The sequence below is a fragment of the Dendrobates tinctorius genome, unplaced genomic scaffold (genome assembly GCF_039654945.1).
Source record: "Dendrobates tinctorius isolate UK_male_01 unplaced genomic scaffold, ASM3965494v1 ptg000028l, whole genome shotgun sequence".
NCBI classification, from domain to species: domain Eukaryota; kingdom Metazoa; phylum Chordata; class Amphibia; order Anura; family Dendrobatidae; genus Dendrobates; species Dendrobates tinctorius.
The window spans coordinates 41,902,446-41,924,073 of NW_027361696.1; the positions used below are offsets into that span (position 1 = coordinate 41,902,446).

The following is a 21,628-nucleotide window of genomic DNA, read 5'->3' on the forward strand; positions in this document are numbered from 1 at the left end:
CTGTTTTCTCCACCTCTCCCCAGTCCCATGATGTTCCTGACTATTTGGCTGATTTTTATGATGTATTTAGTGAGAATAAGTCTGCGACTTTGCCTCCTCATAGGAGTTAGGCTGGTTTCACACTTGCTTTTTTTTGCAGCGCGTTTTTCCCGCAAAAAAACGCATTGAAAAAACGCATACAAAAGCATACAACTGCTGCGTTTTTTCAAGCATTTTTATGAGCATGCATGAAAAAAACGCAGCATTTTTATGCGTTTGTATGCGTTTTTAGTGCGTTTTTACCTCATTTGCGTTTTTTCCAAACATTAGGTGGCCCCTCACACTAACCCAAACCATGACTTTACTAACCCTAACCCTGACCCTAACCCTAACCCTAACCCTGACCCTAACCCTAACCCTGACCCTAACCCTTAACCAAACCATACTTAACCCTAACCCAAACCCTAAACCCTAACTAACCCTAACCCTAACCCTAACCCTAACCCTGACCCTAACCCTAACCCTGACCCTAACCCTTAACCAAACCATACTTAACCCTAACCCAAACCCTAAACCCTAACTAACCCTAACCCTGACCCTAAACCTAACCCTTAACCAAACCATACTTAACCCTAACCCAAACCCTAACCCTAACCCTGACCCTAACCCTAACCCTAACCCTGACCCTAACCCTTAACCAAACCATACTTAACCCTAACCCAAACCCTAAACCCTAACTAACCCTAACCCTGACCCTAAACCTAACCCTAACCCTAACCCTGACCCTAACCCTAACCCTAACCCTAACCCTGACCCTAACCCTAACCCTATCCCTAACCCTGACCCTAACCCTTAACCAAACCATACTTAACCCTAACCCAAACCCTAAACCCTAACTAACCCTAACCCTGACCCTAAACCTAACCCTAATCCTGACCCTGACCCTAACCCTAACCCTAAACCCCCTTAACTAACCCTAACTCTAACCCAAACCCCTAAATTCCATGGTTAACAAAAAAAACGCATGTGCAAAAAAACGCATACATAAGCATGCCAATGCGCACAAATGCCCACCCATAGACTATAATGGGTGTCTTGCTGTAAAAAAACGCATTGCGCGCGCATGCGTTTTTTTGAGGCAAGTCGGACGCACCAAAAAATGCAACAGGATGCATTTTGTGCGCCCGAGCGCATACCGCAAAAAACGCATGCGCGGTAAAACGCGTACAAACGCATGTGTATGTACACATAAGCGCATCCCATGCAAAGTATAGGAAAAAAAAACGCATGCACTATTTAGCGCTAAAATACCGCGAAAAAAAACGCAAATGTGAAACCAGCCTTATGACTGTGCAATTGATCTGAGCCCTGGGTGTAAATTTCCCAAGGGTCGACTTTTCAATTTATCTGTACCCGAGCACGAGGTTATGCGATCTTATATTAAGGAGTCGTTGGAGAAGGGTCATATTAGGCCATCCTCTTCACCCTTGGGTGCTGGGTTTTTTTCCGTGGCCAAGAAAGATGGTTCATTAAGGCCTTGTATTGACTATCGTTCCCTCAACAAAATTACTGTTAGATATCAGTATCCGTTACCCCTGATTTCAGATCTATTCTCCTGAGTCAAAGGTGCTTGCTGGTTTACCAAGCTTAACCTCAGGGGGGCATATAATATTATTCGCATTAAGTATGGGGATGAATGGAAGACGGCGTTTAATACTCCGGAGGGACATTTTGAGTACCTGGTAATGCCTTTTGGGCTCACTAATGCCCCTTCTGTCTTCCAGTGCTTCATGAATTATATTTTCCGGGACTTTGTGGATAACTATTTGATCATCTATCTGGATGATATTTTGATCTTTTCCAGGGATTGGGATGCTCATGTGGAACATGTTCGGACTGTGTTCCGGATTTTGAGGGAAAATTCCCTGTATGTTAAGGGATCGAAATGCCTTTTTGGTGTACAGAGGATTTCATTTTTGGGATTTATTTTGTCTCCGTCAACTATTGAAATGGACCCGGCCAAGGTACAGGCCATTTAAATTGGGTTCAGCCCACTTCTTTGAAGGCCCTCCAGAAGTTTTTTGGTTTTGATAATTTTTATATAAATTTATAGCTAATTTTTCTGGTATTGCCAAACCATTGACTGATTTGACTAAGAAGGGTGCTGATGTGCTGAATTGGTCTCCAGAGGCTGTTTCTTCCTTTCAGGAGCTGAAGCGGAGGTTCACTTCTGCTCCAGTTTTGCGGCAACCTGATGTCTCACTCCCATTTCAGGTAGAGGTGGAGGCTTCTGAGATTGGTGCAGGAGCTGTTTTGTCCCAAAAAGATCTGGTAACATCTAAAATGAATCCCTGTGCTTTCTTTTCCCGAAAGTTCTCCCCATCTGAACGCAACTATGATGTGGGGAATCGGGAACTGTTAGCCATGAAATGGGCATTTGAGGAGTGGAGACATTGGTTGGAGGGAGCTAGACATCAAGTCGTGGTCCTCACTGACCGCAAGAATTTGATTTACCTTGAGTCGGCCAAACACTTGAATCCTAGATAGGCTAGGTGGGCCTTGTTTTTCACACGTGTTGATTTTGTGGACTCTTTTCTTCCGGGCACTAAGAATGTCAAGGCAGACGCCCTCTCTAGGAGTTTCTTTGCTGATTCTCCTATTGTGACCAAGCCTGCTACCATCTTAGGTGAGGGGATAGTTCTTTCTGCCATCTCGCCCGATTTGAGACGTGCTCTGGAAGAGTTTCAAGAGGACAAACCTGAGTGTTGTCCCATTGGAAAATTGTATGTTCCTGACCAGTGGAGGAAGAGAGTAATGTCTGAAGTTCATTGCTCCGCATTGGCTGGTCATCCAGGTATGTTTGGTATAGAGATTTGGTGAGTCGGTCTTTTTGGTGGCCCGCCTTATCTCCTGATGTCAGGAATTTTGTGCAGTCCTGTGGGACTTGCTCCTGGTCTAAACCTTGTTCTCGCTCTAGTGGGTTGTTGATGCCTTTGCCGGTGCCCAGGAGGCCATGGACCCATATTTCAATGGATTTTATTTCTGATCTGCCGGTCTCTCAGAGAATGACTGCTATCTGGGTGATTTGTGATAGATTCTCTAAGATGGTTCATCTAGTACCACTCCCTAAGTTGCCATCTTCCTCAGAGTTGGTGCCCTTGTTTTTGCAACAGGTGGTTCGCTTGCATGGGATTCCTGAGAACATTGTATCTGACAGAGGAGTTCAGTTTGTCTCTAGATTTTGGAGGACTTTTTGTTCCAAGCTGGGAATTCAGTTGTCCTTCTCCTCTGCGTTTCACCCTCAGACCAATGGGCAGACGGAGAGAACAAACCAGACTTTGGAGTCTTATTTGAGATGTTTTATCTCTGCTGATCAGGATGATTGGGTCTCATTTTTGCCCTTGGCCGCATTTACTTTAAATAATAGAACTAGTTCTGCCACTTTGATGTCACCTTTTTTTTGTAACTTTGGGTTTCTTCCCCGATTCTCTTCAGGGCAGGTGGAGTCTTCTGCCTGCCCAGGTGTTGACACTGTGGTGGAGAGAATGCACCAGATTTGGGACCAAGTGGTGGATAAGTTGGCTCTCTCCCAGGAAAAGGCCCAGCGGTTTTCCAACCGGCATAGGACCATTGGTCCCCGGTTTAAGGTGGGTGATATGGTTTGGTTGTCATCAAAGAATATCTCTATGAAGGTGGCTTCTCCAAAGTTTAAACCTAGATTTATTGGACCTTACAAGATTTTGGAGATTCTTAATCCGGTCTCTTTTCGATTGGCTCTTCCTGTTACATTTAATATCCATAAGGTGTTTCATAAGTCTCTGTTGAAGAGGTTTGTTGAGCCAGTAGTTCCTGTGGTGGCACCTCCTTGGTTGAAGGTAATGTGGAATATGATGTTGAGAAGATACTGGATTCTCGTCTGGCTAGATTGAGACTCCAGTATTTGGTTAAGTGAAAGGGTTATGGCCAGGAGGATAATTCTTGGGTCTCTGCATCTGATATTCATGCTGAAAGACTGGTTCGTGCTTTTCATCGGGCCCATCCTGATCGGCCTGGTGGTGTGGATGAGGGTTCGGTGACCCCTCCTCAAGGGGGAGGTACTGTTGTGAGCTCATTTTCTCGTTCACCTTTGATGTCCGATGAACTCCCTCTGCTGGTGAAGGGAGGTCGTGAAACTGATTTGGATGGGAGAGACCTGTCACCTGAACAGGTGGATTGCGATTGGACATCCGGAATCTCTGAGTAGATATAAGGCAACCGACGCCCTGTAGGGTTGCTGGTGATTTCTCTGCTCTGAGCTCTGACCTCCAGTTCAGTTCCTGTCTTTGAAAGCTAAGTTTTGCTCTGTTATTGTTCCATGAGATTTTGTCTGATTTGCTTAGTTTTGCATTCAGCCAGCCCCGGCTGGGGCTTTGCTGAATTTCCATTTTTCTCCTTGGTCGATTAAATCTCTTTTGCTCTGTCTTCAGAATATATCGGAGTGCTGATATAGGGATTTTAAAGTCTATTGACTTCTGGGCCGTTTTTCCTATCAGACGTATTGGGACATTTTTGGTAGGTTTTTGCGGATTGCAACCAGCATCTTTTCTGTCCTTTCCTATCTAGTTAGTTGGGCCCCATCGTTTGCTCTGCCTGTCTTTCTGTCTGTCTTTGTGTTTTCATCTGTTTTCACCGACAATACATGTTGGGGGATGTCTAATGCTTTGGGGCCTGTTCTGGGGCAGTTTAGATTTCCCCTTTCTTTCTTTAGGCTTATTTAGTTCTCCGGCCATGACGAGGCATCTAGGACCACCGTAGGCACGCTCCACGGCTACTGTTAGTTGTTGTGAATAGGATCAGGGGTCTGCAATCCGCTAGCTACCAACCTCTCCGGTTTTCTGGACTTAGCTTGCATTTTTGTTTTTTCCTCCTCCGGTGACTCATTCATCACAGCCCCCCACATGTATTGACGGTGAAAAAAGATGAAAACACAAACAAGGCATTAAAATAGGCTGAGCAAACGATGGGGCCCGACTAACTAGAAAGGACAGGAAAGGAAAGACACTGTCTGCAGTCTGCCAAAAACCCTACAAAATGTCCAACACAACTGATAGCAAAATTAACCCTGAAGTCACTAGACTTCTCCCACTATATCAGCACTGTGAAATATTCTGAGACAGAGCAAAAAGAGACCAATCTAATAAGGGACAAAAAAAAGGCAATTTGGCAAATAAGAGTGGAAATTCAGCACAACCCAGCCGGGCTGGCTGACCACACAAAAAACTGAAAAGACCAACAAGAGCAAGTGTGAACATTAGCAAAAAACAGACTTATCTTTGAGAAGACTGGAACAGAGCTGAGTCCTAGACCTGAGAAGCAGACTGAATCACCAGCACCTGGATAGGGTGTCGGCTGTCTTATATCCAGTCTGATACTCCAGAGATCCAATCATTATCTTCCTCACCAGGTGGCTGATTACTACCACTCAAACCAACCTCACTACCTCCTGTCACAACCAGAGGGAGAACGGAAGGGGAACTCTCAACTGGTGGAGCAGAAAATGAGCTCATAACAGTACCCCCCCTTGAGGAGGGGTCACCGAACCCTCATCCATGCCACTAGGCCGATCAGGATGGGCCCGGTGAAAAGCATGAACTAATTTATTGGCATGAATATCAGAGGCAGAGACCCAAGAAATATCCTCCTGGCCATAACCCTTCCATTTGACCAAATACTGGAGTCTCCATCTAACCAAACGAGAATCCAATATTTTCTCTACCTCATATTCCATATTGCCTTTAACCAACACAGGGTCAGGAGGTGCCGCCACAGGAACTACTGGCTCAACAAACCTCTTCAACAGTGATTTGTGAAATACGTTATGGATTTTGAACATAACTGGAAGAGCCAATCGAAAAGAAACACGATTAAGAATCTACAAAATCCTATAAGGTCCAATAAATCTTGGCTTGAATTTTGGAGATGCAACCTTCATAGGAATATTCTTAGACGACAACCAAACCATATCACCCACTTTAAACCGGGGACCAATGGTCCTATGCCGGTTGGAAAAACACTGGGCCTTTTCCTGAGAGAGACAATTTATCCACCACTTGGTCCCAAATCTGCTGCATTCTCACAACCACAGTGTCCACACCTGGGCATGACGAAGATTCAACTTGCCCTGAAGAGAATCGAGGATGAAACCCAAAATTACAGAAAAAGGGTGACATCAGGGTGGCAGAACTAGCTCTATTGTTCAGCGCAAATTCGGCCAAGGGCAAAAATGAAACCCAATCATCTTGATCAGCAGATATAAAACATCTTAAATAAGACTCCAAGGTCTGGTTTGTTCTCTCAGTCTGCCCATTGGTCTGGGGATGAAACGCGGAGGAGAAGGATAACTGAATTCCCAGATTGGAACAAAAGGCTTTCCAAAATCTGGAAACAAACTGGACCCCTCTATCGGACACAATGTTCTCAGGAATCCCGTGTAACCGAACCACCTGTTGTAAAAACAAGGGTACCAACTCAGCGGAAGATGGCAACTTTGGGAGTGGTACAAGATGGACCATCTTCGAAAATCTATCACAAATTACCCAGATAACAGTCATTCTCTGAGAGACAGGAAGATCAGAAACAAAATCCATTGAGATATGGGTCCTTGGCCTCTTGGGCACCGGCAGGGGCATCAGCAACCCACTAGAACGAGAACAGGGTTTAGACCGAGAACAAGTCCCACAGGACTGTACAAAATTCCTGACATCACGAGATAAGGCAGGCCACCAAAATGACTGACTCACCAAATCTCTGGTACCAAAAATACCTGGATGACCAGCCAATGCGGAGCAATGGACTTCAGACATCACTCTCTTTCTCCACTGGTCCGGAACATACAATCTTCCCATAGGGCAATGCTCGGGTTTATCCTCCTGAAATTTCTCCAGGGTGCGTCTCAAATCGGGCGAAATGGCAGAAAGAACTACCCCCTCACCTAGGATAGTAGTAGGCTTGGTCACATTAAGAGAATCAGCAAAGAAACTCCTAGAAAGGGCGTCTGCCTTAAGATTCTTAGTGCCCGGAAGAAAAGAGACCACAAAATTAAAACGCGTGAAAAACAAGGCCCATCTAGCCTGTCTAGGATTCAAGCATTTAGCCGACTCCAGATAAGTCAGATTCTTGTGATCGGTGAGGACCACAAATTAATGTCTAGCTCCCTCCAACCAATGTCTCCACTCCTCAAATGCCCATTTCATGGCCAACAATTCCCGATTCCCTACATCATAGTTGCGTTCAAATGGGGAGAACTTTCGAGAAAAGAAGGCACAGGGATTCATCGTAGAAGAAGTCACAGGGTCTTTTTGGGACAAAACAGCTCCTGCACCAATCTCAGAAGCGTCTACCTCCACTTGAAATGGAAGTGAGACATCAGGTTGCCGTAAAACTGGAGCTGAAGTAAACCTCCGCTTAAGCTCCTGAAATGCTAAGACAGCCTCAGGAGACCAATTCAGCACATCAGCTCCCTTCTTGGTCAGATCAGTCAGTGGTTTGACAATACTAGAAAAATTACCTATAAATTTACGATAGAAATTAACAAAACCAAAAATCTTCTGAAGAGCCTTCAAAGAAGTAGGCTGAACCCAATCATAAATGGCCTGTACCTTGGCTGGGTCCATTTCAATAGTCGATGGAGACAAGAAAAATCCCTAAAATGAAATCCTCTGTACACCAAAGAGACATTTCGATCCCTTAACAAACAGGGAATTCTCCCTCAAAATCCGAAACACAGTCCGGACATGTTCCACATGAGAATCCCAATCACTAGAAAAGATCAAAATATCATCCAGATAGATGATCAAAAACTTATCCACAAAGTGTAGGAAAATTTCATTCATAAAGGACTGGAAGACAGAAAGGGCATTGGAGAGCCCAAAAGGCATCACCAGGTACTCAAAATGTCCCTCCGGAGTATTAAACGCCGTCTTCCATTCATCCCCGTGCTTGATGCGAATAAGAATATACGCCCCCCTGAGGTCAAGCTTAGTAAACCAGCAGGCACTCTTAACTCTGGAGAATAAATCAGACATCAGAGGTAATGGGTACTGATATTTAACCGTCATCTTGTTAAGGGAACGATAATCAATACACGGTCTTAATGAACCATCTTTCTTGGCCACAAAAAAAAACCCAGCACCTAAAGGTGACGAGGATGGTCTAATATGACCCTTCTCCAATGACTCCTTAATATAGGATCGCATAGCAACATGTTCGGGTACAGATAAGTTAAAAAGCCGACCCTTGGGAAATTTACACCCAGGCATCAACTCAATTGCACAGTCATAACTCTTTTGAGGGGGCAAAGACACAGACTTACTCTCACTAAATACATCAGAGAATTCAGCCAGATAATCAGGAATATCATGAGACTGAGGAGAGGTGGAGAAAACAGGAGCGTCCCTAAGAACACACTGACAACTCCAACTCACCACAGACACAGATTTCCAATCCAAAACTGGGTTATGAGTTTGCAACCAGGGGAACCCCAGAACAATAGTGTCATGCAAATTATGCAGCACCAAAAATTTACAATTTTCCTGGTGGTCAGGGGCAACTCGCATTATCACCTGGGTCCAAAACTGAGGTTTATTCTCCGCCAACAGAGTGGCATCAATACCCCTCAAAGGAATAGGTGTCCGCAGAGGCGTCATGGACAAACCACAATGTTTAGCAAAGTCCAAATCCATCAAATTCAGAGCTGCTCCTGAATCCACAAAAGCCTTAGTGGAAAATGTGGACAAGGAGCAGATCAGAGTAATTGCCAAAAGGAACTTAGATTGTATACTGCCCACAGCAAAAGTGTGTGCAAAACGTTTCTCTCGTCTAGGGCAGACAGAAATAGTATGAGAGGCATCTCCACAGAAAAAATACAGCTTATTACACCTTCTAAACTCCCGACTTTGCACCCTAGACAAAACCCCATCACATTGCATAGGTTCAGACAATTGTTCAAAAGGTGGCAGCGCCTCCCGTGTATTTTTACGTTCACATAAACGCCGATCAACTTGAATGGCTAATGCCATAGAGCCATCCAGAACAGAGGGAACAGGAAATCCCACCATAACATATTTTACGGTCTCTGACAAACCTTTCCGAAAGAGGGCTGCCAATGCACTATCATTCCATGTAGTAAGGACCGCCCACTTTTGGAATTTTTGACAATATGACTCTGCAGGATCCTGACCCTGGTTTAATGCCAACAGGGTTCTCTCAGCTTGATCAACAAAATTAGGTTCATCATACAACAACCCCAAGGCCTGAAAAAATGCATCCACATTAGTCAGAATAGGATTTTCAGGTGTCAGAGAAAACGCCCAATCCTGGGGATCGCCGCGCAGCAAGGAGATGACAATTTTAACCTGCTGCGCAGAGCTTCCCGATGAGTTAGGCTTCAAGGCAAGAAATAATTTACAATTATTCTTAAAATTCAAAAATTTAGACCGATTCCCAGAAAACACATCAGGAGTGGAGATCTTTGGTTCAACAGCATGTGATTGAGCGAGATAGGTGGAAATTCCCTGCACTTCAGCAGCGAGCTGCTCCACACAATCAGACAATTGCTTAATCTCCATTAAGGAAAAAATCCTCCTACGGCCCCAGAGAAAAAGAGGAAAAAATGCATATAAAAAAAAAAAATTCTGACAATTTTTTTTTCTTTTCTTTTTCCTGCTTTTGAGTACCCTAGAATCTGCGGTATGGCTGGTGATTCTGTTATGAACGGGTAGCCGAGGAGGAAATAAAAACAATACAAGCTAAGTCTCAGAAAACCAAAGAGGTTGGTAAGTATGCAGACTGCAGACCCCTGATCCTAACACGCAACTAGCAGCAGTCGTGGAACGTTCCTACGGTGGTCCTTGACGCCTCGTCACAACCAGAGAACTAGATAAGCCTAAAGCAGGAAAGGAGGAAAACTAACTGCCCCAGAGCAGACCCCAAAGGAGAGACAGCCCCCCACATGTATTGACGGTGAAAAAAGATGAAAACACAAACAAGGCAGGAAAATAGGCTGAGCAAACGATGGGGCCCGACTAACTAGAAAGGACAGGAAAGGAAAGACACTGTGTGCAGTCTGCCAAAAAACCCTACAAAATGTCCAATACAACTGATAGCAAAATTAACCCTGAAGTCACTAGACTTCTGCCACTATATCAGCACTCTGAAATATTCTGAGACAGAGCAAAAAGAGACCAATCTAATAAGGGACAAAAAAAAAGCAATTTGGCAAATAAGAGTGGATAATCAGCACAGCCCAGCCGGGCTGGCTGACCACACAACAAACTGAAAACACCAACAAGAGCAAGTGTGAACATTAGCAAAAAAACAAACTTATCTTTGAGAAGACTGGAACAGAGCTGACTCCTAGACCTGAGAAGCAGACTGAATCACCAGCACCTGGATAGGGCGTCGGCTGTCTTATATCCAGTCTGATACTCCAGAGATCCAATCATTATCTTCCTCACCAGGTGGTTGATTACTACCACTCAAACCAACCTCACTACCTCCTGTCACCACCAGAGGGAGAACGGAAGGTGAACTATCAACTGGTGGAGCAGAAAATGAGCTCATAACAGTGCAGGTACTGGTACAGGAAGGATGGAAATATAGATGGGTATAAAGGAATGGGTTTGGACCTGTTCACACTGGAGAAAACTGTAAGGCTGCGGAAAGGAGCTGCAGTTGGCAACAAGAGGTTCAGCAGCTGCAGAAGCAGAACAAAGCAGAACAAAGCAGAACCACAAGAATGCAGAGGACCGACAGAGCCACAAGCGTACAAAGCGCAAGCAGAGCTTCAAGAGTGCGGAGCACAGGCAGAGCCGCAAGAGTGCAGAGCACAGGCAGAGCCACAAGAGTGCAGAGCAGGCAGAGCTACAAGAGTGCGGAGCACAGGCAGAGCCACAAGAGTGCGGAGCACAGGCAGAGCTGCAAGAGTGCAGAGCAGGCAAAGTTGCAAGAGTGCAGAGCACAGGCAGAGGTGCAAAAGTGCAGAGCACAGTCAAACGGAGAGGACACAAGGATAGACACAGCTGGGAAAGGAGCCACAGACAAGGAGACTGACAGACAGAGGTAGGACAAGAGTTCAGACAAGGTAACGGTACAAGACAAGGTACAGGAACAAAGACACAGAGACCTGGATATACTGCCACCTGGAGGGTAGAGAGGACAAGTATGAGACAAGGCAAGGAACAATAGCACAGGGACCAGGATATTCTGCCTCCTGGTGGGCAGACAGACAGGTATAAGGCAAGGCTAAGAACAAGGACACAGAGACCAGGATATTGTGCCTCCTAGAGGGCAGAGCAGACAGTCACAGATATAGGACTAGGAATCAAGCCTCCAGACAAAGCGAAACACAGGACAGGACCTGGCAACTCAGCAGCAAGATACTAACTGAGTAAAGGTGTTGCTCAGCAGCTACAGCCGGGGGGAGCTGCCATAAATACTAGAGGCCTCTTGGTGATTGGCCAGGAGCACATTAGGCAGGTGCACACTGATCCCATAAGAATCAGAGAGTGCCGGCACCGCCCCCCTATGCACACTGCCAGGAAGCATGCAGAGAGCAGACAGGAAGCAAGAGGCACACAGAATGGAGCCGGCAGCAGACAGAAGTCACAGCATGGCCTGGAGCAGTGAGTAAGTTGGTGTGTGGGGGATGGGAGCCCATTCAGTGATGCCGGCAGAGTTGTTACGCCTACAGTATCTGACTGATATACAACCACCCATCTAACTAGCTACAATGTGGGATACAGCAGGCTTTGTCACATTTACCAAATGAAATATTATTTAGAATGCAATATTTGTGCATGGAGCACTATAGAAGCAGTGCACAACACGCTTGTAGGACATATGCCCTGGCGGCTTTGTCTGAGAACCTCAGTAATAACCTCCCCCCCAAAAGAAAAAAAAATCCAGGAGGTTAATTTTACAGCCACATTGGACACTATCTAGCTACACTATCTGGCTGATATACAACTGCCTAACTAAATATCTGAAATCTTGATGCAAACAGTGGCAGTGTCAAGAGCAGCCTCTCTGCACTGTATCAGTGTCAAAATGGCGCTAAAACAAGATGTTCGCTATTTATATGCAGAGGGACATGTGATTTCAGCAGCTAATGACCCAAGCCGTTGTGTCAGGACATTGTGGGTGTTTCCTGCACCCTGATTGGCTAGCCGCAATGTGCACACATAAAGTTAGAATGTTACTCTTTTTTTACTGTTTTTATGAAATTTTGCAGATCACGAATCCGAATGTGCTATATTCGTGTCGAATTTATGTTTGGCGATCATTTTCCAAACAAATTCATTCAGCTCTACACATAACATCAGTGGACCATTTTTGTTCAACTTCTTTAACCCCTTCCTGCCATCCGACGTACTATCCCGTCCACGGTACCCGGGCCCGTATGACCGGGGACGGGATAGTACGTCGGCGCGATCAGCGGCGCCCACGTGGTGAGCGCCGCTGATCGCGGCCGGGTGTCAGCTGATTATCACAGCTGACACCCGGCACTATGTGTCAGGGGCGGTCACGGACCGCCCCCGACACGTTAACCCCTTGCACACCGCGATCAAACATGATCGCGGTGTACCGGGAGTTAAAGGGAAGCATCGGCAGGGAGGGGGCTCCCTCCGTGCTTCCCTGAGCCCCCCACGGCAGCGCAATGTGCAGCGCTGCTGCGGGGGGCTTCTATCCTCCAGGCCCCCGAATCCAAGATGGCGACGGGGGCCTTCGGGGACCTGAGGAAGCTGGCTTCCTCAGTGCCTGCAAAGCGCAGGCAAGAGGAAGTCTGCTTCAATGCCTGTGACAGATTGCTGATCTGTCACAGTGATCTGTGATGTGACAGATCAGCGATCTGTCACAGGACAGTGATGTCCCACCTGGGACTATGTAATAAAGTAAAAAAAAAGTAAAAAAAAATGTAAAAATAAATAAAAAAAAATCGCCAAATAAATTAGTAAAAAAAAAAAAAAATATTCCCCAATAAATTCATTTTTTGAAAATAATAAAAAAAAAAACAATAAAAGTACACATATTAGGTATCGCCGCGTCCGTAATGACCCGCCCTATAAAACTGTCCCATTAGTTAACCCTTTTAGCGAACCCCTTAAAAAATAAAAATAAAAAACGAAGCAAAAAATAATGATTTATTATCATACCACCAAACAAAAAGTGTAATAACGCGCAATCAAAAAGACGCATATAAATATCCATGGTACCGCTGAAAACGTCATCTTGTCCTGCAAAAAACGAGCCACCACACAGCATCATCAGCGAAAAAATAAAAAAGTTATAGCTCACAGAATAAAGCGATGCAAAAATAATTATTTTTTATATAAAATAGTTTTCATTGCATAAAACCGACAAAAACATAAAAAAACGACCTAAATGAGGTATCTCTGTAACCATACTGACCCGAAGAATAAAACCGCTTTATAAATTTTACCGCACGCGGAACGGTGTAAACGCACCCCCCCAAAAAAAAAATTCATGAAACGCTGGTTTTTGTTCATTCTGCGTCCCAAAAATAGGAATAAAAAGCGATCAAAAAATGTCATGTGCCCGAAAATGGTACCAATAAAAACATCAACTCGTCCCGCAAAAAATAAGACCTCACATGACTCGGTGGGTCAAAATATGGAAAAATTATAGCTCTCAAAATGTGGTGATGCAAAAACTATTTTACAATAAAAAGCGTCTTTTAGCGTGTGACAGCTGCCAAAAATAAAAACCGCCATAAATAGTAAATCAAACCCCCCGTTATCACCCCCTTAGTTAGGGAAAAATAATAAAACTAAAAAAAAAGTATTTATCTCCATTTTCCCGTTAGGGTAAGGCCGTGTGCACACGCTGCGGATTAGGTGCGGATTCATCCGCGCGGATTTTGTAAAATCCGCAGGTGAAACCGCAGGTCAAAAGACCTGCGGTTTTACCTGCAGATTGCTCTGCGGTTTTGTCCTGCGGTTTTTCATCTCCTCAATACAGGAGATGGCAAACCGCAGGAGAATCCGCAGAAAGAATTGACATGTCAATTCTTTCTGCGGATTGAAAACCGCAGATAATCCGCGCGGAAAATTCCGCACCGTCTGCACTGCGGTTTTTGATTCCCATAGGGAATCATGGTACTGGGGTCCGCAGCAGCCAAAACCGCTGCGGAACCGCAGCAAAATCCGCAGCGTGTGCACACAGCCTTAGGGTTAGGGCTAGGGTTAGGGCTAGGGTTAGGGCTAGGGTTAGGGCTAGGGTTAGGGCTAGGGCTAGGGCTAGGGTTAGGGCTCAGATTAGGGTTAGGGGTGTGTTGGGGTTAGGATTGGAGTTATAATTGGGGGTTTCCACTGTTTGGGCACATCAGGGGCTCTCCAAATGCAACATGGCGTCTGATCTCAATTCCAGCCAATTCTGAGTTGAAAAAGTCAAATGGTGCTCCTTCCCTTCCAAGCTCTGCCATGCGCCCAAACAGTGTTTTACCCCCACATGTAGGGTATCAGCCTACTCAGGACAAATTGCAAAACAATTTTTGGGGTCCAATTTCTCCTGTTACCCTTAGGAAAATAAAAAAATTGGGGGCAAAAATATCATTTTTGTGGAAAAAAATGATTTTTTTATTTTCACATCCGAGTGTTATAAACTTCTGTGAAGCACTTGGGGGTTCAAAGTGCTCACCACACATCTAGATAAGTTCCGTGGGGGGTCTAGTGTCCAAAATGGGGTCACTTGTGGGGAGTTTCAATAGTTTAGGTACATCAGGGGCTCTCCAAACGCACATGACACCCGCAGACCATTCCATCAAAGTCTGCATTCCAAAACGTCACTGCTTCCCTTCCGAGCCCCGACGTGTGTCCATACAGTAGTTTTCTCCCACATATATGGTGTCAGCGTACTCAGGCCAAATTGGACAACAACTTTTGGGGTCCAATTTCTCCTGTTACCCTTGGGAAAATGAAAAAATTGGGGACTAATTGATCATGTTTCTGGAAAAAATACGATTTTTTTATTTTCATGCCCTGGCATTATAAACTTCTGTGAAGCCCTTGGGGGTTCAAAGTGCTCACCTCACATCTAGATAAGTTCCTTAGTGGGTCTAGTTTTCAAAATGGGTCATTTGTGGGGGGTTTCCACTGTTTAGGTTCATTAGGGGCTCTCCAAAGGCAACATGACACCCGCAGACCATTCCATCAAAGTCTGCATACCAAAACGTCACTACTTCCCTTCCGAGCCCCGACGTGTGCCCATACAGTAGTTTTCACCCACATATGGGGTATCAGCATACTCAGGACAAATTGGACAACAACTTTTGGGGTCCAATTTCTCCTGGTACCCTTGGGAAAATAAAAAAATGGTGACTAAAAGATCATGTTTGTGGAAAAAATACGAATTTTTTATTTTCACGCCCGGGCGTTATAAACTTCTGTGAAGCACTGGAGGGTTCAAAGTGCTGACCACACATCTAGATAAGTTCCTTGGGGGGTCTAGTTTACAAAATGGTGTCATTTGTGGGGGGTTTCCACTGTTTAGGTACATTAGGGGCTCTCCAAAGGCAACATGACACCCGCAGACCATTCCATCAAAGTCTGCATTCCAAAACGTCACTACTTCCCTTCCGAGCCCCGACGTGTGCCCATACAGTAGTTTTCTCCCACATATGGGGTATCAGCATACTCAGGACAAATTGGACAACAACTTTTGGGGTCCAATTTCTCCTGGTACCCTTGGGAAAATAAAAAAATGGTGACTAAAAGATCATGTTTGTGGAAAAAATACGAATTATTTATTTTCACGCCCGGGCATTATAAACTTCTGTGAAGCACTGAGGGGGTCAAAGTGCTCACCACACATCTAGATAAGTTCCTTAGGGGGTCTAGTTTCCAAAATGGTGTCATTTGTGGGGGGTTTCCACTGTTTTGGTACATCAGGAGTTTTCCAAACGCGACATGGTGTCCGATCTCAATTCCAGCCAAAAACGTCAAATGGCGCTGCTTCCCTTCCGAGCTCTGCCATGCACCCAAATAGTGGTTTACCCCCACATGTGGGGTATCAGCGTACTCAGAACAAATTGCACAATAACTTTTATGGTCCTGTTACCCTTGAAAAAATAAGAATTGAGGGTGAAAAGATCATTTTTGTGGAAAAAATATGATTTTTTAATTGTATGGCTTTATGTTATAAACTTCTGTGAAGCCCATGGGGGTTCAAAGTTCTCACCACACATCTAGATAAGTTCCTTAGGGGGTCTAGTTTCCAAAATGGTGTCATTTGTGGGGGATTTCCACTGTTTTGGTACATCAGGGGTTTTCCAAACGCGACATGGTGTCCGATCTCAATTCCAGCCAAAAACGTCAAATGGCGCTGCTTCCCTTCCGAGCTCTGCCATGCGCCCAAATAGTGGTTTACCCCCACATGTGGGGTATCAGCGTACTCAGGACAAATTGCACAATAACTTTTAAGGTCCTGTTACCCTTGGAAAAATAAGAATTGAGGGTGAAAAGATCATTTTTGTGGAAAAAATATGATTTTTTAATCGTATGGCTGTATGTTATAAACTTCTGTGAAGCCCATGGGGGTTCAAAGTTCTCACCACACATCTAGATAAGTTCCTTAGGGGGTCTAGTTTCCAAAATGGTGTCATTTGTGGGGGGTTTCCACTGTTTTGGTACATCAGGGGTTTTCCAAACGCGACATGGTGTCTGATCTCAATTCCAGCCAAAAACGTCAAATGGCATTGCTTCCCTTCCGAGCTCTGCCATGCGCCCAAATAGTGGTTTACCCCCACATGTGGGGTATCAGCGTACTCAGGACAAATTGCACAATAACTTTTAGGGTCCTGTTACCCTTGGGAAAATAAAAATTGGGGTGAAAAGATCATTTTTGTGGAAAAAATATGATTTTTTAATTGTACCGCTGTACGTTATAAACTTCTGTAAAGCCCTTGTGGGTTCAAAGTTCTCACCACATATCTAGATAAGTTCCTTGGGGGGTCTAGTTTCCAAAATGGGGTCACTTGTAGGGGGTTTCCACTGTTTAGGTACATCAGGGACTCTCCAAACGTGACATGGCGTCCGATCTGAATTCCAGCCAATTTTGCATTGAAAAAGTCAAACGGCGCTCCTTCCATTCTGAGCTCTGCCATGCGCCGAAACAGTCGTTCCCCCCCACAAATCAGGTATCAGCGTACTCAGGACAAATTGCACAATAACTTTTGCAGTCCAATTTCTCCTGTTACCCTTGGTAAAATAAAAAAAATTGAACCTGAAGTATTTTATTTGTGAAAAAAAGTTAGATGTTCATTTCTTTTTAAATATTCAAAAAAATTCCTGTGACGCACCTAATGGGTTAATAAACTTCTTGAATGTGGTTTTGAGCACCTTAAGGGGTTCAGTTTTTAGAATGGTGTCACTTTTGGGTATTTTCTATCATATAGACCCCTCAAAGTGGCTTCAAATGTGATGTGGTCCTAAAAATAAAATGGTGTTGTAAAAATGAGAAATCGCTGGTCAACTTTTAACCCTTATAACTTCCTAACAAAAAAAAATTTTGGTTCCAAAGTTGTGCTGATGTAAAGTAAACATGTGGGAAATGTTACTTATCAAGTTTTTTGTGTGCCGTATCTCTGTGATTTAAGGGCATAAAAATTCAAAGTTGGAAAATTGCGAAATTTTCAAAATTTTTGCCAAATTTCCATTTTTTTCACAAATAAACGCAAGTTATTTGAATTAAATTTTACCACTAACATGAAGTACAATATGTCACGAGAAAACAATGTCAGAATCACCGGGATCAATGGAAGCGTTCCAGAGTTATGACCTCATAAATGTACAGTGGTCAGAATTGTAAAAATTGGCCCGGTCATGAACGTGCAAACCACCCTTGGGGGTGAAGGGGTTAAAGGAAATTTGTCAGTGATTTGGACCCCAAAACACTTTTGACAGAGGGAGAAAAGTATTACACACAGAGACCTGCTTAATTAATTATAGCCTCTTGCACTGTTCTTCTTGAACCATGAATGGAGAAATCAAACTTTTTTTCAGCTTGTGCTTTCAAAGTGGTGCTCCAGTTTCAACATTAAGGTCTCCAAAAATACTTATGGTCGGCTTTTGATTGACATCTTTAAATGGGTTCACTACAGTATTATTTGCTTAGTGTTGGTCAACCCCTTTAAGCGCTCTCCCAAGAATAAGGAAAAATTGCTTAAGATGGTAATTAATGTAGACTGTTTTTGGTTCGTCAGAGGTAATCTAAAAATTTCTAGGTAGACATGCCAGTTGCGTTTGTGGTTAAGTGGTAAGCACAGTGCCTCTCGAAATCTAACATCATATATTTCTATTTTGGAAGTGGTCTAGATTCTGGTTCTGAAACAACTTTAAAGACTACTGAAACAAAATGAAACCACTCCACATTTATGGCAATTTGTACAATTCCTTGAGATTTCAATGAAGTGAGGCACAGACTTAAGCCAGTAGCCCTTCCCATATTCTTCTCTCATTAGTGACCACTGGCTTAAATTGCAAAAAAATAGGACCCCTATTCTAAGAGAGAGGTGGAAGTCTCAACTATCAGACATTTTTGTCATATCTTGTGGAGTGTAAATGTCTCTTGTTAAAATACAGTATCTCTTATAGGGGATCCTGTAAGCACACAACAAAATACAAGTGGTATTTAATAAAAGTTTCTGGAACTGTTTAAACATTTTAAAAGTAGAACCAAGGATATTCTCATGACAATATTCCAGAATGTGGGGCTTTCCAGGAGAATTTGTAAAGCCATGCATAAAAGATGCATGAACTTCTCTGCACTACAGGGAGATGGGAGAGATAGAAGCGCATATCAAAGATACCTAATAAAATTAAATTTGTATTGAATGACTTTTGTTATTTATTGAATTTTTTGCTCAAGTAGTTTTTCTCTTAAAAGTTACTGTATTGTCTACTTAGACCGTATATGATACAGATACATATATTTATTTGGGTATAAACCTTCTCCTTATTTTTGCTTTAAAGAGCATTGTAAGGTACCTGTCATATTATCTGATAGTAATTCCATAAATATTTTTTGAGAACTTCTTCAATTATGTTATCAGTCATCAGGTCTACTTACATAAATGTGCACATCAGAGTTGGCATAGATTACGCTGGAGTCAACATCATTCATCTCTTTCTTGTCTCCTGATTTCTTTGACAGCTTTTTCCTAAAGAGAATATAAGGACATTAACCTGATGAACTTAAAGTTAACCTGTCATCAGAATTTTGCTAAGTAAACAGGCATTGTCAGGTTGGCGCCGTTATACTGATTACAATGATACCTGGTGATGAAATCCGTCTTGTGATTGTTGTTTAATCTTTATTTGCCATTTTCAGTTAATGAGATTCTCGCGGTCCGGGGCGGCCTGTGGTTGGGACTGTATTTGATGCTCTGTTCTCATATTAATCCTTATGGGCTTAAATGACTGGTTACTGATACTTCACTGACCTGCCTGCTATTTTAAATACTGCATATAATAGTGTTGGCTTTGAAAAAATAAAACTTACCTCCGGCAAAATGGAGCCGAAAGCTGTGCCTGCACACTAGTATCGATCGCCTATATCTATCACTGATAGATGCTACTGCGCATGTGCCGACGCCATCTTGCTGGAACCAAATTTTTTTTCTCCGTAAAAATGGTGCCAGCTACGATGTGTGCACAGTAGCATCTATCAGCAAGCGATGCAATCATTGTGGTCAAGCACCACCCACCAGTGGGCAGGGCTTGCACAAAGTAAGAGCATTGCCTGCCAATAGATGCTACAGCTCATGCGCCACCACCTGCGCCATTTTGTTGGAGTTAAAAAAAATTGTCTGCAGCAAAATGGCATGAGCTGCAATTGTGCAGTAGCATCTATCAACAAGAGAAAGATGCTATTGCATATGTGCCGCCACCATTTTTATTAAGCAAAAAAAAAATTTGACTCCAGCAAGATGGTGGCAGCACATGCGCAGTAGCATCTATCTGTAAGTGATAGATGCTGCTGTGCAGGTACCTCTGCCCCCATTTTGCTGAAGGTAAATTGTTTTCTTCAAAGCCAACACTATTAAATGCAGTATGTAAAATAGGGGGCATGTCACTAAAGGATCAGTGACCTGTCATTTAAGCCCACAGGGTTGAATATGAGAACAGAGCACCAAATAAAGACCGGCCCACAAGCCGCCCCAGAGCACAAGAATCTCATTAACTGAAAACTGCAACTATAGATTAAAACCTCAAAATGCATTTCCTCACCCCAGGTATCATTTTAATCAGTGTAACAGCAACAACCTGACAATACCTGTAATTTACTAAGCAAAATCCTGATGACAGGTTTTCTGTAAATTAGATCAATTTTTCATGGCCCTTAAGATTTGTTCCCGTTTTCAAGCATGGATCTGCAAATTAAAAAGAATGGAGCAGCACGCCAATTCTCTTCTATCTTCTTGCAATGAACATAAAAACTGATGTGGGGATCATGATTTATTTTTTTTGTATCTAGCATCAACATCTTCTATATAGTGATTCTCACTCACAAAAGAATTGATGATAATGTCATTGGGAGACTTGGTGAATGAGTTATCCCATCGAGAAGTACTCAGATTTAGCAGCAAATAAAATAGAATGGTGGAAGTAACTTTCCATAAGCCATTTGCTTGAGGTTGCAGTCATAGTGGACCCATTCTGAATTTTGCTATTGGCCTCCACTTGTAGGTTGATTAACTAGTTTTGATGAGAAAACATTTTTCAAAAACCGCGCCACTGCTGTCCATAGACTGAGTCTTGGGGTACCAACAATATGGGGAGTACCAATAATAATGCAAAATCATCAAATATACACAAAGAAAACTCCAGTATGTAAATTGAGATACTTACTTTCTGAAATAATACATGACTAAGACGCCTCCAATAAGCAACAACACAATGACAGCTACACAGCTGACAGCAATGATTATCCCAGTGTCATTTCTTGGTTGAGCTGGGAAAAAATATAAATCATTAGGTACAGTATTGCTTCCAGAAACAGTGTTGCTTATTTGTAAAGGCTGTTGTTGGTATTATAACTCATAAGGCTCTTGGTTTTTTTCCTAAAGTCTCATCATTTTCTCATTCTCCATCATTGTAGTTGACAAACATATTCAGCAACAGAGAGAGGAACGTTAGAGCCTTCTGATAAGGAAATATATAATCAATAAGGGAAATCATATCAGCAGTAAAGTTACCTGCCCCCATCCATTGCTCTTACAGCCCTCATCCTGGATCTGCCCCATCCCCCCATCCACCTTCCCTATGCCATGGACTTCTATAGCCCCATCCTGGATCTGCCCCATCCCCCCCATCCACATTCCCTATGCCATGGACTTCTATAGCCCCATCGTGGATCTGCCCCGATCCACCTTTCCTACAGCCCCTACCCAACATCCCTACAGTCCCTATCCTTATTCCCTTTTGTGCACTTGCTTTGGCAAAACTAATGTGTATTTAGTCCTGCCAATAAAGCTTCTTTGAATTTGAATTTAGTTTCAAAAGGGATACACCAGTATTGTAAACACAAAGGGGCTTTTGCTAGAGATAGGTGGCAATCCTGACACCCTGGATTCTGAGCTTAGAGGGGGGGTAGC

At 43.6% G+C, this 21,628-nt stretch overlaps 1 protein-coding gene across 1 annotated transcript in view; it reads right to left on the minus strand.

Annotated features, from left to right (window-relative positions):
• Positions 1-21,628, minus strand: part of LOC141085328 (sialic acid-binding Ig-like lectin 13) — a 123,144-nt gene that overhangs the window by 13,875 nt on the left and 87,641 nt on the right. Inside the window, exons 9-10 of the mRNA XM_073570614.1 lie at positions 20,883-20,985; positions 19,102-19,192 (exon numbers count right to left, since the gene is read on the minus strand). Of these exons, the coding sequence (XP_073426715.1) occupies positions 19,102-19,192; positions 20,883-20,985 (194 nt within the window). The remainder of the gene's footprint in view (positions 1-19,101; positions 19,193-20,882; positions 20,986-21,628) is intronic.